This window comes from Catharus ustulatus, chromosome 5 (assembly GCF_009819885.2).
Source record: "Catharus ustulatus isolate bCatUst1 chromosome 5, bCatUst1.pri.v2, whole genome shotgun sequence".
NCBI classification, from domain to species: domain Eukaryota; kingdom Metazoa; phylum Chordata; class Aves; order Passeriformes; family Turdidae; genus Catharus; species Catharus ustulatus.
This window is the reverse complement of record NC_046225.1, coordinates 45038929-45054705: the sequence shown is the minus strand read 5'-3', so window position 1 is coordinate 45054705 and position 15777 is coordinate 45038929. Positions and strand designations below refer to the sequence as shown.

Here is a 15777-nt window from a genome sequence, read left to right as displayed (position 1 = left end):
ACTTACAGAAACAATTAATCCAACTTAGTCTGAAGTAGGTGTAAGCCAAATCAAGTATCACTGTGACAGGTCTCATTTCAGCAGTGCCTTACCTTTCCTCTCTTTACCTCCACAAACCTAACTTTTATATTTTAATAGTACATCCTACTTGCTCCAGATGCATAACACTTTAAATTCATACAGCTCATTTTCCACATTAGCTAGAACTAAAAATAGCAAGTTGTTGCTGTATCCAGTTATCTCTAACATCACACAGAGCTCGGTGCAGTGACAGTGAAGCAGATGCTCACTGTATGTAGAGCAGAAGAGCTGCAGTGCAGTGCTGAGACAGACCCATCAAGGCAACCTCCATGGCAGACTGTGTGAGAATACCCCAGCATGTTTTCAAAGCAGGTACCAAAATATTTATTTCCCAGCACACTGATGAAACACCAACTCTGAAGTACTATAATACATCTTCAGTCCACACAAAACCATTCAAAATAAGTACAAAGACAGTAAATTAGGTTTTTTTGTTTGGTTCCCAGGGCAGCCTCTGCACACAGCAGGGCATGCATGTCATTACTGCTATAAAACCTCATCTATTCCTTCTAGTCTGAAGAGCTTTGGCACAAGCAATGTGTGTTCATCTATCTTTCCAACAGCCTGTAGTTCCAGACTCTTTCCTAATCCAATACGATTATCAAAGACATTGCCCCTTTCTGGGCTGCCTGTTTGAAAACCACACAGAGCAGTAAACCAGAAGGCTTGTTACAGCGCAGTACAGCAGGTTTGTGTATTCACACATGCACAGTTCATTAGCACATCTCATCAAATATTAGATCATTATTGTCAAATTCTTTCTTAATTAACGTATTTTGAAATTTTTACTGGGCTTACAGCCAGTCTTCAAACATCATTTAGCACTCAGCCACACCAGGTTTTACCCTCAAGAATTCCCTTTTATTTCCCTCCTGTTCCCACATTTCTCCAAGGGAGAAGCTGCCCTATGTAGTAAGTATTCTCTCACCTTCCCAACCTGATGCTCTCAAAAAAGTGGAAACAGTCCAATCAGGCTTAAGAAAACCCCAAACCACGACAAACCAACAAAACAATCAAAGAAAACAACCCACCACTTCTCCCCATCCTTCCAATAGTGCTTAGGAGAAAGGTAAAGAACTCCTCATTAGCTGTAAAACCAGAGAAAATGGAACACCCCACTGAAATCTCCTAGGAATGGGAGCTAGAAGAAAGAATCTCTACAGCGCAAATATTCTGATTTGACAAAAATGCATTTTTAGCCTCTAGTGTTTTAATTCTGTTAAACCCCAGAAACCTGAAATAAGCTGCATTATTCAGAAGCAGACCTGACAACACTAATAAAAAAGCAATGGATGCATGTCTCATCTAGTGCCATCTACTACCCAATGCTCAGAGGGCTCTGACAGTAGCCAGCAAGAGGACTGCCCATGTCAGTCAGAACAGCTCCCAGGCAAGACTTAACTTGCAGAGAGGTTCCTCCAGTATAGTCTTTCCGTAGCTCAGTGTCACACCACAGTATACTCCACTGTGGTGACTGTGCATGTACTAGCATGGCTTTCTTGGCTCAGGAAAACAGCACCTTCCACTTTTGTTTGTACTCCCATGATAGTCATCTAGGGCCTCGTGCTGGCAGACTACAAAGTCAGGGTGTAATCCAAGCGATCTTAACAGAGCATGCCAGGAACATGCACTGTCTACATTTCACACATAACATGAGGATCACAGACAGGTCTTTTTCTTTCTTGACATTAGAGAAGGGTGACAGAAAACACCACCAAAAAAGAGCAGAATAAAATAGGAATCAATATACAGAGGACAAAAGGACAGACAGTGGTTATTTATTAACACCTTACTGCTGGCTTTCCTCTGACTCCAAGGGCAGAACTTGTGATCAACATGTGCAAAGGGACTCTACCCTGTTATGACCATGTAATTCAGTCTGGGTTGCTAAATGCATCAGTACCTGATGATATTACCAGATTGATGGAGGGGCCAGACCTATTTTAACCCCAGCAGATTTAGTATATCTGCCACTCCCTGGGAACATCGGCAACATGGCAAAAAAGGAGCAAAGAGCACTGGCATCTGCAGGCTCTCAATTCAGACTTATGAGGCCAAATTCACAGTACCTGCATTTCTGCTGTCCCTTTCCCTCTCTCCTCATCCAACTATCACTAAGAATGCCATTGGAACACAGTTAAGTGTCTCAGTGTATAAAAATCTAAATCAGGAGCTAGATATTTAGATCTGAGAAGCCCATGTAAAGGACACTTGGTTCCATGTCACAAGACAGCAAGAGCAGTGCAGAGCAGATGGATTTTACTGGCATGCTTTACTACAGGAAGAACTGAAGGGCGATTGCTTATGCAGAGAGAGATGTGAAAAGCAGGAACCTACTAAGAGCCAAAGGGTCATCTGTGTCCTCATTTTTATTTCTGGAAAATGACTGCTCCCACTCCACTTTCCTGTGATCACCTTGCTCTAGCCAGTGCTCCAGTTTGACAAGCTAATTGTCCTGTAGGCAACAGAACCTGCTGCCACAATGAATGCAAACTGCAGCTTCAAGACTAATTTTAAGCTCAAATCCTCTCCTGAAGAAAAAAGGAAACATCTTCCTTCCACAGAGCAGGAGCTAAAATTCTAAATAATTTACATTTCTTTTTTTCTGTACACAGAAGCTTTTAATCATTATAAATTCAGCAGCCTGTCAAACTGAAGGTGATGCTGCAGTGGATTTCCGGGTAAACTGATGCAGGAATCAGGCTGATCTGTGTCTCCCTCATGCAAAAGTGATATTTACATGGTCTTCACTCTTTTGGAATTAAGAACAGCCACAAAAAACTGCAAGAATAATTTAATTTAATTTTTAACTTCTGATTTAAGGGAAGTGCATTTGCAGGATGTGACAAGTTGTTCAATCATCTCTATCTCTGACACAAGACCACAAGTTTTCACTTTTCTGTGACAATGCTCTTTCAAGTATTATTCCACTTAAGCCCCTAACAGTGTCCAATGAACTCCAGCGCCCAACATGGGAATTTTCTCTATCACTTGAACTGAGCTGATGCAATCTGCAGATATTCCTTTCAGCTGCCCTCTCTGCTCACACAGTGGTTGGCCTATCCAATATTTAGACAAGTGTGAGAAAACTGAAGCTCTGTGTTGTTCTCCTCTGTGGCTTGTAATTGCAAAACATCAAAATAAATACCAGGGAAGAGAACCACAGACATTCCTCCCCACAACACAATAAACACCACAGAAATAAACTACAAACATTCCTGCTATAGAATGCCTGCATACTTCTGCATCACCACTTGTCGGGAGTATGGATGTACGGAGCTGGAGAGGTTCTCGCAGATGTTTGGAACTAAATAGCAACAAAAAACAGTTAAATATCTAACTTCTAATCCAGAAAACAGGGCCTTACTTAAAAGCATTAACAGAAGAAACATACCTTGTAGTATGAAAAGTATTTTGGTTGGGCTAGGAAAGGCCTTAATGAATGATCATCTGTCACAATAGCAAAACTGATAAAATCCTTACCAAGTCCTCATTGCAGGTAGTTTAAATATAATCCCAACATTTCCAGTGCATCAATTTGAGAAACTGTCAACAGAATACCACTACCACTTTAATTAGATGGCACATAATTACTCCATAGCAAGTCTAGAGGTTTTGGAATTCCTTGTTTTTCGCAAAAATATCTGTTGAAGGCACAGGGAACAATGCTGATTGTTAGTACAGAACAGCAGACAACCTTCCCAAATCGTTAACTTTCAGAAGCTCAAGTTTGAGAAGAACACAAGGAACATGAATGCAAATACACTGATAGACTTAGCTGAAGGGACCAAATCTGGAATACATTAAGATTGGGTTGTCACGTACCTCTGAGTTTTTGCATTCTGTTGCCTATTCTAACAAACATACTACATCAAGAAAACACCTTTTTTTAAATTAAAAACAATCAAACCAAAAAACCCCACTCAAAACAGATGACTTCAGAATTTAGAGTGACATTCACTGAATATCAGCACCAGCCATTTCCCTTTGAAGACTTCTGGAACATTCTAGGTCTCACCCAAGAAATTAAATCCTTAGATCCAGTTGCTGTACTATATTTAGTAACAGTGGAAAAATCTGGCCAAGAAGGTAACAGCTATTGTGTTTCAAAGATTATTTCAGGTTTATAGATAATCCATTAACTCTTCAAAATAAATATTATACATCCCAAATGAATACATTTACTAGAAACTCCATTTCATACATTCAGATTATATGCATTTATTTCTATAGAAATGGCAAAACAAATGCCAGCTTTCACAGTTAGTTCACATGCAGTGGCTAGTCTACTTAGTAGCTTTGCTGTCTGTTCATAAGAGCATTAGCCTGAAGGTATTCTAAGGTTAGATCACGAGACAATTGAATCATTCAGATAGTCCTCATAGTTCCCATGAATGAAAAAAGCATCTAAAAAAAGCTTTTTATTGCAGCTTGGAAAGCAGCAAAATAGTCCAGCCACAGTAAAATATCTCCAAAAAGAGGTTTAAGCCTGATGTCTGTTGCTTTTCAAGGGATAAAGGGAAAATATTTATATTGTTCAACTCCCAGAATCTCCAGTGTGTAAAACATGAACTACATTAATAAAGAATCTAAACTTGTACTAATCTGCATCACCCCAGACCATGCAAAACCGTTCCAAGTTCATCTGCAGGATTTCTTGGCTTTCTTTTGGTGATAGGAACAGAGAAAGAAAACCTGATGAATCCAACTTATCTAAAAATGCTGAAGTTCTTAAGACCAGAGACCGAGAATCCAGCCTGTTCAATACATCTATTTTGAAATTCCCAGTTAGAGCAAGTGGAAAGTCCCAGTTCTGCAATGTGGAAGACCTGGACCTCTTGGTTGCCAGGACATATATATTCACTTACATCTCAAGGTCTTTTCAAGTCTCCAACACCACTGCCTGCACAGTTTCTTCTACACTTCCAAGAACTCTTACAAGCAAATACACACCACTCCCCAATCAATAACAAACCCCAAAAGATCTTCTAATCAGATACAAAAGGAGAAACAGAGTCCTAATGAGTTACTTGAGCAGATATCCCACATCAGTCGGGGTAATTTGCCATACATTGCTGAACACCACAGTCAGTCAGTACCTAAGTACAGTAATTTCACAATTATAAGCCACACCATTTTGACTAAAATTTTGGTCCGAACGCGAAGTGCGGCTTATAATCAGGTGCGGCTAATATATGGACAAAGAATGAAAAGTTATTGTTTTAGTTTGGAGGACAGGTGTCTGCTGAGAAAGGCAGGAGTTTCTCTTTGAAATGGAGAATGTAAACCCCTCCCTCCAAATTAGTATAATTTTGAAATGAAGGGGTTTTCAGGCAAAAATATGGGAATTAGGAATAATTTAGGTCTTTACTAGGGAAATTAAAATAGAAATACAGTACTACAAAGAAACAAACTCCAAACCCTGACAAAGTCAGAGTACAACCTGACACCCGTCAGGTAGGGTGTTGGTAGCAGTCCCATTAAATGGTGGCTGCATCCTCCTGCAGTGACAGATGTGATTCAGTTGGAGCAGTGCTCCTGTACGAGGTGCAGTTTTCCTCCAGAGGTCCAGTGGTGATGTGGAGAAATCTGGTTTTCCTCTGGAGTCCAGTGGAGAAAGGGGCTCCCTTAGTGTCCCAAAACCTGTGCTTTTATCTTGGTAAGAAATGTTGGGCTCTTCCCCCTGGCTGGAGCAACTTCCAATGGGATGCAGTAATTTTATCAGTCACACAGTGGGACTCAATGGGCCATTAGCAGAAAATGACTCGCTGGAGGAAGGATGAGTTGTGAAAAGATAAAGAACAATGCCCTGCCTGGTTTCAATGGATGGTCCATTAGCAGAATATCTGCCATTGAGATAAGGATCTGCCCCCACCCTCAACAGATGGTGATAGAACAGATACCTTTTATCACACTCTGTTTTGTAATGTGCAGTTTATAATCAGGTGCTGCTTATGTATGGACAAAGAATGAAAAGTTGCTTGCACCCAGAAGTGTGGTTTATACTCAGTGCGGCTTATAATCGTGAAATTACTGTACTTGACATTCATAACAATGTGCATCAGATCTCAGAGTAGTCTTCCCAATTTTTAAAGAAAATACACACTCTGACACAGTATAACACATAATTTTAAAACATTAAGTCTTTTTTGTTGTTGTCAAAGCACTGTCAGAGTGTGATAAACATTAATCCTTGTTTTTCAGACATGGAAAGTGCAAGTATTTTGAGAGTAATGTATTCTATCAAAGAATTGACAACATACGAACTGTTTCAAGTTTCAACAGGGATGACTAAGAGCATGAAAGAAATGGGTGCAAACTGAACCTTAATGTATGCCTCCAACTTCTGTCCGAACCAGAGTACTTTGTTAGCAAAAGCATCTTATCCCAGAATAAGAGTTTGAGTGAAGAACCAGACCCACCTTTAACAACCTGTTCCAAGGGACAACTTCATGGACTGTTATATTTATACCTTATTTTTCTATTTGAGTTTGATCAGCACTATTACTCATTTTTGAAATAAGCCCCCTGATGGAATTTCTTCCCTCTGTGTCATATTTTCTCACAAATGGTTGAACTAAAAGAAACATCCTTTCTTTATGGAAGTAAGAAAACAGAACACCATGATGGATCATGTACCATTTTTTGATAAATCTTCTTTGGTTTTCATGGCTTCTACAGCCTTTAATAAGTGATTCTATGCTGCATACTCCATCACAGTGCTAAAAGACACAACATAAATCACACTCTTTATATTTAATAACACTTACAGGGGCATCCATTAGTTGTCCTTGCTGTTGTCCTGACAATGGTCTTATGCTGCACATGTAACTGTAACTTGTTCTCCATAATACACCACAGATGTCCTTTCAGGATCATGGAACAACAGGATAAGCCAAATACTCACATGCTTTATTCCCAAAATGATTGCTTTACTGTTGGAACTGCCAAACAGGATATTTGCTTTTGCTTGGCTTACGTAGGTTCAGAGATTACTGTGTTGTAACTTAACATTTGGTCAATAACAGAGACCTGAGATGTGAATACCGACTTCATCCACACACACTCCACTGTGATATACTACAGAGGGATTAGACTCAGCCAGCATTTTCTATAGAGAAGGTTGAAGAAAAAAGCAAACAGCACTAACTTAATGCATTTTTAGAGGCAGTTTTGCATCTAGTTCAAAATTCCGTCTCATAACAGGCAACATTTTAATTCATATGTACACTAAGACATTACACTAAGTGTACATAAACACCCTTACTTCAAGTTAGCAAGTTAAGAAGTATAATAAAACATATTATTCCCAAGAATTTAATTCTGCCTTAGCTTTAAAGCCAGTGCTGAAGAAATACACCACAGAACTTGTAGAATTTATCTGATGCACTGAACATCACCCATGAAAAATACAGAATTCAGAAAAAGAAGCCTTGTGAATGTTCTAACACAAACAAGAAATGAACAGCTGCAAACAGGCAAGTCTGTCCAGTTTTACAGGCACACTAACAGTATGTTGTGGTTTGCTTCATCAAGCAGATTCTGGCTGTGCATCATTGCTGTAAACAAATGGAAAATGGAGAAACAGCACCAACATTAAGAGAACAAACAGTATATTTTAAAATGCCTGCTATTTTTTCATTCTTGAAGAAATGTGAAAGGCAGCAGGAACAACTCAAGACAGTTAATACCTTAATACCGTAATCAATTATCAGAGTCCTGCTGTGACAAACTAGTCCCGGGCACATGGGCAGGAAATAGAAGTGAGGTTGGAACTTCTGACTGGACAAGGCTAAAAACTGTAGACCTAACTATGGCTCTGAAATTAAAAAAAACAGAAGCTTTATACTAGCTTCAGTCATCAGAACAAAGCTTCACTATAATATCAAAGCCAAAAGAGAAAAAAAAAAAGATAGTGGGCCTCATTCTACATGGTACTGGCTGGCATTATTTCAGTTCATTTCAAGAAAGATCATTTGTCTTTTCTTAAAATGTAAGACATTGTACTGCAGAATATCCAAGCAGTCACACAGTATTTTTATCCTGTAAGAAGTGTCTGCAACTGTAAGGATGGAAAAAAACTTCTGAAAAATGCAAAATGCTCTGCTAGATAGCTCTGCATTCATACATGGGAAATGAGACTAATTCTCTGTACAAATTAGAAATGTATTAAGTTGAATGCCTAACAAACTCCAGTTGTGGAAACTGAGTCAGTACAGTAAACAATTCGGGTTCGTTAAGACAAACACTGAAATACAGCCATTTTACTGGCAAATGTATGAGTAAAGAGCATTTACTAAAATACTGCTAAATATTACAGTCAATTTGGAGTTTATGGCTATGTTTTTAAGGCATCAAATCCAACACTTGAAAGTTATGTAGCTACATGCTTTATTGGTTCAGAGAAGATGAATCATAAGCAAAATTCTACTAAACCAATAAAAAGGGAGGGAATACTACTTTTCTGGAAAGCACAGAGAATGCGCACACTGAATTTAGGGAGAAATGAAGTTCTATTTTGAGACTACTGTAAGCAAGCATTAGAGAAATTTACTTTTCTAGTTTCTAGTCCAGAAATGGATTTGATTGTTGATTAGGAGTTTCCCACACTGAGGTGATCAAAACATTACGCTGCTGGCTGAATCATCCCTTACATGCTTGTACAATAGTCCAGGATTGAGTTCTTGAAACTCAGTGTCAGGTTTTACCTAAACTAACATTAGTTCAGCCAAGTATCAATAAAAACAATAAACAGAAGAAGCACTTTGGGCAAAGTCTGACAGAAGCCTCAACTCAATAGAAGATATCGAAGTATGCCACCACAACTAATAAGTAGACATTTGATACCCAAGAGAGTAAAAGACAAAAGCATTAAATGCATGTTATGACTAAAGTAAATTTTATAAATACTGCCACAGTACCAGAGTTACAGGGTAGAACTGATTTGCCCACTAATTTCAGACTCAAATTTACAACATCTGCTTGGCTACAGCACCTCTTTCAGAAAGACATCTGCTATTCACTCAGGGGACACAGGGCCTTCCAGTGATCTTCAGTATGTTTCAAAAAGGGCTTTTCAATGAGTAATTAATTACAAGTAGCTTTTAATTCAACAAATACGCACTGATTCTTGGGAAACTAATTTAGACTGCCAAATCTCTTGAAAAGAACCTTGAAACTGCTGCAAGTGGAAGCATAATCTGAAGATTTTTCAGTCTCTTGGCAGATAGAAGTTAGCACCAGGTGTCCTGACTGGCGCAAACACCAAAAACAAACCCAATATGAAGTCCTTAAAACTCTGCCAGATTTTAAAACGCCATCTGCCACTTAATCAGCTGCGTTTCTCCCTCTGCCATATGAGCAGACACATACATCAACATGCTCTGATAATTTCAACTTGTAATACAAATGTAGTCTACAGTGATACACCAACAGGTTACCTACAACGAAAGAAAGGCTATGTGGGATTCTTTTATTTGTTGTTTTTTTTTTAAAGTTGCAACACATGAGTTCATTCATTACTTATTTTGGCTAAAAAGTAAAAATTACACTCAAATTTAATTTCCATACTCTTTTTTTTGCATACAGTTTAAACCTTCTTAGGTTTCACCAGAAACAGAGGAACAGAATAGACTGCATAGTCTAACACTAGTCAGAAGACAGGAAATAGACAAAAACCAGGAAAATAGGCTTTTTTCCATATTCCTTGAAACTAGAGTCAGTGATAGTTTACAGAATTATCCACTGTGCATCTGTTTTTCCCAGAAAAGAACCAATATATTAATATAATGTATAAACTTAATTGGAGTTGCACCACAGAAAATATAAAATGCACTCAGAAAACTCACCAGGACCCAAACAAGATAGGCTTTGGTGTACATTTCTTCCAGGAGTACCTTCAAAAAGTAAACAAACAAGAATAAAAAAATTATACTTCAAGCCAGTATGGGGCAGCAGGGTTGCTTTTTTTTAAGATCCAAGATTCTTTCTACATAAGCTCCTCAAACTTTGCAATTTCATTTTCTTTCTTCTGATGGCTGATGGCATTATCTACCGCAAGATTCAAGATTAAAAGAAATTGATTTAAAACTGCAGGATGCATTCCCAATTGGAATTATCCCACTACAATTATTATATTTCATTTAAGTCAGGTAGCACTGTTTCACTTTACTCATTCAAAGAGGACCACAGACAATGAAAAACTATCACCTCCACCAGTATTATAGGATTTTCTTCCCTTCTGTATCCTACAGCTATTTTATTTGCACAGAGGAGCAATAAATTAACAACATTCTCAAATGTGCTAACAATCAAATTAGATATAAATGAAAGCACTGAGAAAGTTAACTTTTAAGTAATAGTAAAGGTAGGTTATGTGGAAACTGACCTACGAACTTCATTATTTTGAAGGATATTGAATGAAAACAATCTTTTAGACTGCTGGGTTTAAGTGCAAAATAATGTGCAGAAGTTCATAGAAGGTCTTTTGATAACACCTTTTTGCAGGTTTTAGGAATTGTGTGGATCCTATGGCACAGGTTTCATCACGAAACAAGCTGCTTTGTATTACCATTTTATTTGTTTACCCCTGCCTCAGCTTTGCAAATAGAGCTTTGCTACCAAAATTTCTTACAAAGCTTGTCCAAAGGTTTGTATCTGTTCTTTTGATTCACTCTGGCAGAAAGGACTAATTTTAATTCAAAGTTAAAGATAAAACAAACCTCTGATACAAAAACAAAATGAAGTGAATATCCTCAATGGCCAGAGCTCATCAGCATGTTCTCACAAGAATCTTGCTTAAATTAAACACAAACTCAGCAAAATCTAGTCTACACTGTGTTTTTCAAGCATACAACCTTATAAGGAGGTGACAGAATATCATTTAACAGATAGATTAATTATCCTATATTTTTAGTCCTTATGGGATGCAAGTTTCAAGCAGACAATAGACAATAAATGTCCCTAAAGCAAATAGGTAAGGAACAGAACTTTGCAGAGCCAGTATCCAATGGGGTGAGTTGCAAAGAAAAGGAACCAACTATCCCACTTATTCTGAAGTCATAAAGCATAGCTGCTCCTTCTCAAGACAGAGAGATCCAAGAAAAAGTGAAAAATTGTCTACCCAACAGGGGATTACCTCTAGTCTCACCGACTTTCCTTGCTAAGTGTAGAGGTCCAGATGCTTTTGGTGTGCACTGGATCAGCGAAGCAGACCTGGTCTTGGCTCCTAAAAGCAAAAATTTAGACGAACTTTAAAGCAGAACTATGTAAGCAATTAAAGACATATCTTATATTTTAACAGTTAAGTATAACATCCACAAATCTATTCCAACACAAAAAGAGAAACCTTCTAGAACATTTAAGCTGTATTTAAACTTAGTTGTATTTAAACGTTGCCAGAACTCATGTTGGAAGAAATAAAAAAAAATGAAAAAAGCCTTCTAAGCAGGAGAAAACATTAGTAAAGATTTAATTTTAGCACCAAGATCAAGTTACTTAAGTCTCAAAACAGCAGCAAATACAATGCAGCTAAGGAAACACCAGCTGAAAGAGATCTCCAGAGGCCAGATATCCACACTCCCATTCAGAGCAGGGTCACCATTAAGACGAGATCAGCTGACCACACTTTTGTCTAGATGAGCCTTGCAAACCTCCAGGAAGAGTGGCTCTGTGGCACCCCGGGCAAGGATGCATCTCTCACTCTTCAATTTTCTAGAATTTCTGATTGCTACGTGATCTGGTGCTACTGAGAAGAATTTGGCATCACAACCTTTATAGCTGTGCTTTTCAAGTTACTGACTGCACAGGCTCAACTCCCTCAACCTCTTCTCACTGGACAGAGACATCAACCATCTTCTTAAGTCTCCAATGTATCTTTACAGTTTCAAAACAAACCTTTTTTTTGGGAAGGACCCAGAACACAACACCATAGCCCAGGTAACACTGATATGAACAGGAATACCAGCTTCCTTTGGCCACAGTGCTCCTGCAGGTGCTGAAGGAACATTGCCAGGTCACTGAAGATGACAAGTTATGCAGAGTTGTGCCGCATGTGCTGGACACCAACAGAAAGCATCAGCTTTTCAGAAAAGCCATATGATTCGTGTTTGTTTCAAAGTGACTTGTAATTTGTGGGAAATTCTGTTTCTTTTCACTGTTTACTCTTTTAAAGTATGCCATTACAGCGAAATATTTGGCAGGCATCTCTTATTTATTCTCAATTATGTCAGATACCAGCTTAAAATTTAAGTCTAATGCAGGAGTACAACATTCAATTAGGTTTATCCAATTACAATAACCAATTCATCACAAAGATGGTCAGAAGCAAGCTGATTACAGCTAGGACTTAGGAAAGAGACACAACAAGCTCATTTATCTATGGCAATACAACAAATATTTTAGCCTGCCTACGAAGTCTTACAACACTCGCATCACCACTGATGTGATTTTAGCTCCTCTGTCTACAAACAGACTCATATACCTTTTGGACTTGTCCTCAATGAGTGCAATCTAGGTCTTGATAATGCTTTCAAAGGGACAGACCCCGAAGTGCCATTCTGGCAGGCTGGTTTTGAAGGCCATTCTCCATTCCTGATGACTGTGGCACTTGAAGCTGCAAAACAGAATCACAAAGAATTTGCTCTAGGCATATATAGTTAGAGAAAATTAAATCGTAAGACAAGTCAGTTTTACTAGAGACTAAAGGGGGTGGCACGAAGAGGGGGAAGCTTTTGTCATATATTACCAGATTTGTGTCAGATTAGTGTTTTAATGAGACTTTTTAGAAAAGGCAACATGAAGTACATGTCTTACATTGTTGATCAAAAGATGGATACATACACTCTTGAGATTATTTTATCATCTTTAAATAGACTAGCACAAACCATTTAAGTTAACTACTTCAAAAAGATGCCTTTTGGCTACTAAATATTTTCTACCACAGAAAGAGGACTTCCCTTTAAGAACCACACACAAATGAAGCCATCACCTTTTTTTAAAAAAAGGAAGTTGGAGACTCTCTAAAAGCACAAACGCTAAATATTTCAAAAAATCTATAGACAAGGAACAATTTGCATAACACATCAGTAACACTGTTATTCTGTGGGAATCTGACCCTGATCAACATTAGATAATTAAAACCAATTTGTTTTAGTAAAGAACAAGGCATGAAGCAGTCCTAACTGTTTTTGTAAATCACTAAATTAAGGATGTTTGCTCAGAGTTCACTGCAAGCAGTTAACAACTGCCTGCAAACTGGTGTGTTACTTCCTCTTCTAAATCACCAGCACACCCTGGAAGTAATGCTTTGGGTGTGCAAACAGCCTTCTGGTGCAGGACTAGTTAGGGCACTGTTCTCTCCTATTAAAAACTCTGGAGTCAGCTAACCAGACTGTGTGCAGGAAGAAAATCAAACCAAAATGACCCCACCAAAACCTCACAAGTCTACAGAGTTTGACCACTTTCAGATTCAAAGCTGTTCATTCACAGAATTCAGAGTAGCTACTGCAATCCTGAATAAAGATGGATAGGTATGAAGTGATCTCAGCCCAGTAAAGATCTAAAAACTCAACTCACCAGAAGAATTTTAATGAAGTATTGACTGTACAAAAATGCAGATGTAGGTCAACTGCTATGATCAGCTCTTTAGCTTCTGAAACTGTATATGTTTTATTCTAATGCAATTAAAATCTGGATTCTTTTTCTTAACCTCAGAGTTAAACATTTCAGTATGTTCAAAGGATAGTATTTTCAGCTCAGCACTAAAACTGAGATTACTGTTAAAAAAATCTGGTTTTCAATGCTCAAACTGACTGCACACAAAATATGCTTTTAGTAATAACAGCATTTAAAACCTCATGATTTCTGAACTTCTCAAATAAGAAGTCATTTTAGAGAAAAGAATCACAAATTTCAAATGCTCATTAGACAAAAACCCCAAACTCTAATGCTGCCACATGGAATTACCAACCCAAGGACATCCTGTAACAAAGGGCTGAGCTGACAATGCAGGATAAATGATCTCTTACCATTTTTTTTCTCTGCTTTGTCAGCAGCAGACAAACTCCAAACAAGCCAAGTGCCTTTTTGATTTAATATTGTTGACAGGATCACAGTAGTTTGTCACACATTACATGACACACACAGCATAAGCCTCCCATTCTGATCTCTGTGTGTCCCACAAATGTAATAAAACCACTTCAGCTTTAAATTTTTTTTCTGATATTATTACATAGTAGACTAAATGAAAGAATAAAAAACCAGAACAGCACTGTACTTAGCATTAAAACACAAAGTAAATTCCTCAGTTCTTTCCAATTTGATTCAAAGTCATACAAATTTCACTAACATATGAATTACACATACTATTAAGTCATTATACTCACAAAAAATTACTATTAGATATAAATAATTCTTATCAAGTGAAAAAAATCTCTAAAGAAAAATAATCACACAGAAAAATCAGCAGATCAAAACACTGCATATATTTACCAACTGCCACAAAACAAAATACATGCTTTAGAATAGAAATAAAAAGAACACAACCTACTTTTCTTCCCAGTAAACGTGGCTAACAAAGGAACAATACAAAAGCTGTAAGACCCCACTACCAGCAATGTCAGTAAGGTAATATCATAGTGGCTTCCTGAGTCAGTCGGTGGTGTTAGTGTAGAATTGAAGAAAATAACAGGAGAAAAATTAGTTTCTGTGCAACTGCGGAGTCCTCCTGGTATAGTCATTTAAAAAAGATCTAAGTAAGCTTAAAGTCTACGAGGCTGCAGCCATGTTCAACCTCTCATATTGCTCTGGCTTGGTCTTCGTGAATCGGAGTGGAAAAAACTGTAAGCTTGAAGGCAGTGGACAAAACAGATTACAGCAGCTAGCAAATCAGGCTAAATAAGGAGTCATCTGTTTGGATACTTAATCTGAATGCACTCCTTTGTTATGAAGCAGTGACCCCTTCCTTTGTTACATGAGGGAGCAAAAAAGAGAGCACAAAGCTGCTTAGCAATTCCAGATACAGTGCTAAACCTGAACAGCAAAAGTCAACATGGCTGTCACAGTATCAGAACCGATCTCACTACAGAGCAAGATGTACATGCATATTTTATTGCACATACTCTTACACATTTGAGGAATATGTTAGGTTTTATTTTAATGAAGGCAATGCGGGGCAGGTGGGGAGGGGAGAAGAATAGCAGAAAATGTAGTTACATATGCGCATATTAAATCACAGATCTCTTTTTCAGTCCATTGAAGATATATTTAAGTGACATCTGGCACAAATAAAAGGCCTTTTCCCAGTCTTCAAGATATAACAGGCGATATGATAGTAGCAGAATATTTGAATGTACTTATTTGAATATGCATAGCTGGGAATACTAATATGTCTGATAGACAGCGCTGTTATTTCCTTCATATTTTTTCCCTTCAGAACTCCTAAGAACTGCTGTAGAACTTCAAAACAAAGCAAGTCTTGTTATTTTTCTCACTAATTTTAATCAAGATTGATTTGGTTAGGTCATACACCAATGTTCACGGCTACCTTAGAAATTACAGAATGAAAATATTTATCTTCTAAAACAAATTTCACTTACGTGCCTGTAATTTCATCTACATATTTTGTCTTAAAAGTCTGAAAGCAGATATAAACAGGTTCAAGAAAACATTTAGCATCTAAAAACCTGTTACATGCTG

General features: G+C 37.9%; 1 protein-coding gene across 1 annotated transcript in view; it reads right to left on the bottom strand.

Annotated features, from left to right (window-relative positions):
- The window catches only part of MTUS1 (microtubule associated scaffold protein 1), a 119348-nt gene that overhangs the window by 51410 nt on the left and 52161 nt on the right, over positions 1-15777 (bottom strand). The window contains 3 exon segments of the mRNA XM_033059590.2: positions 9930-9977; positions 11219-11308; positions 12563-12694. Coding sequence (XP_032915481.1) covers positions 9930-9977; positions 11219-11308; positions 12563-12694 — 270 coding nt within the window.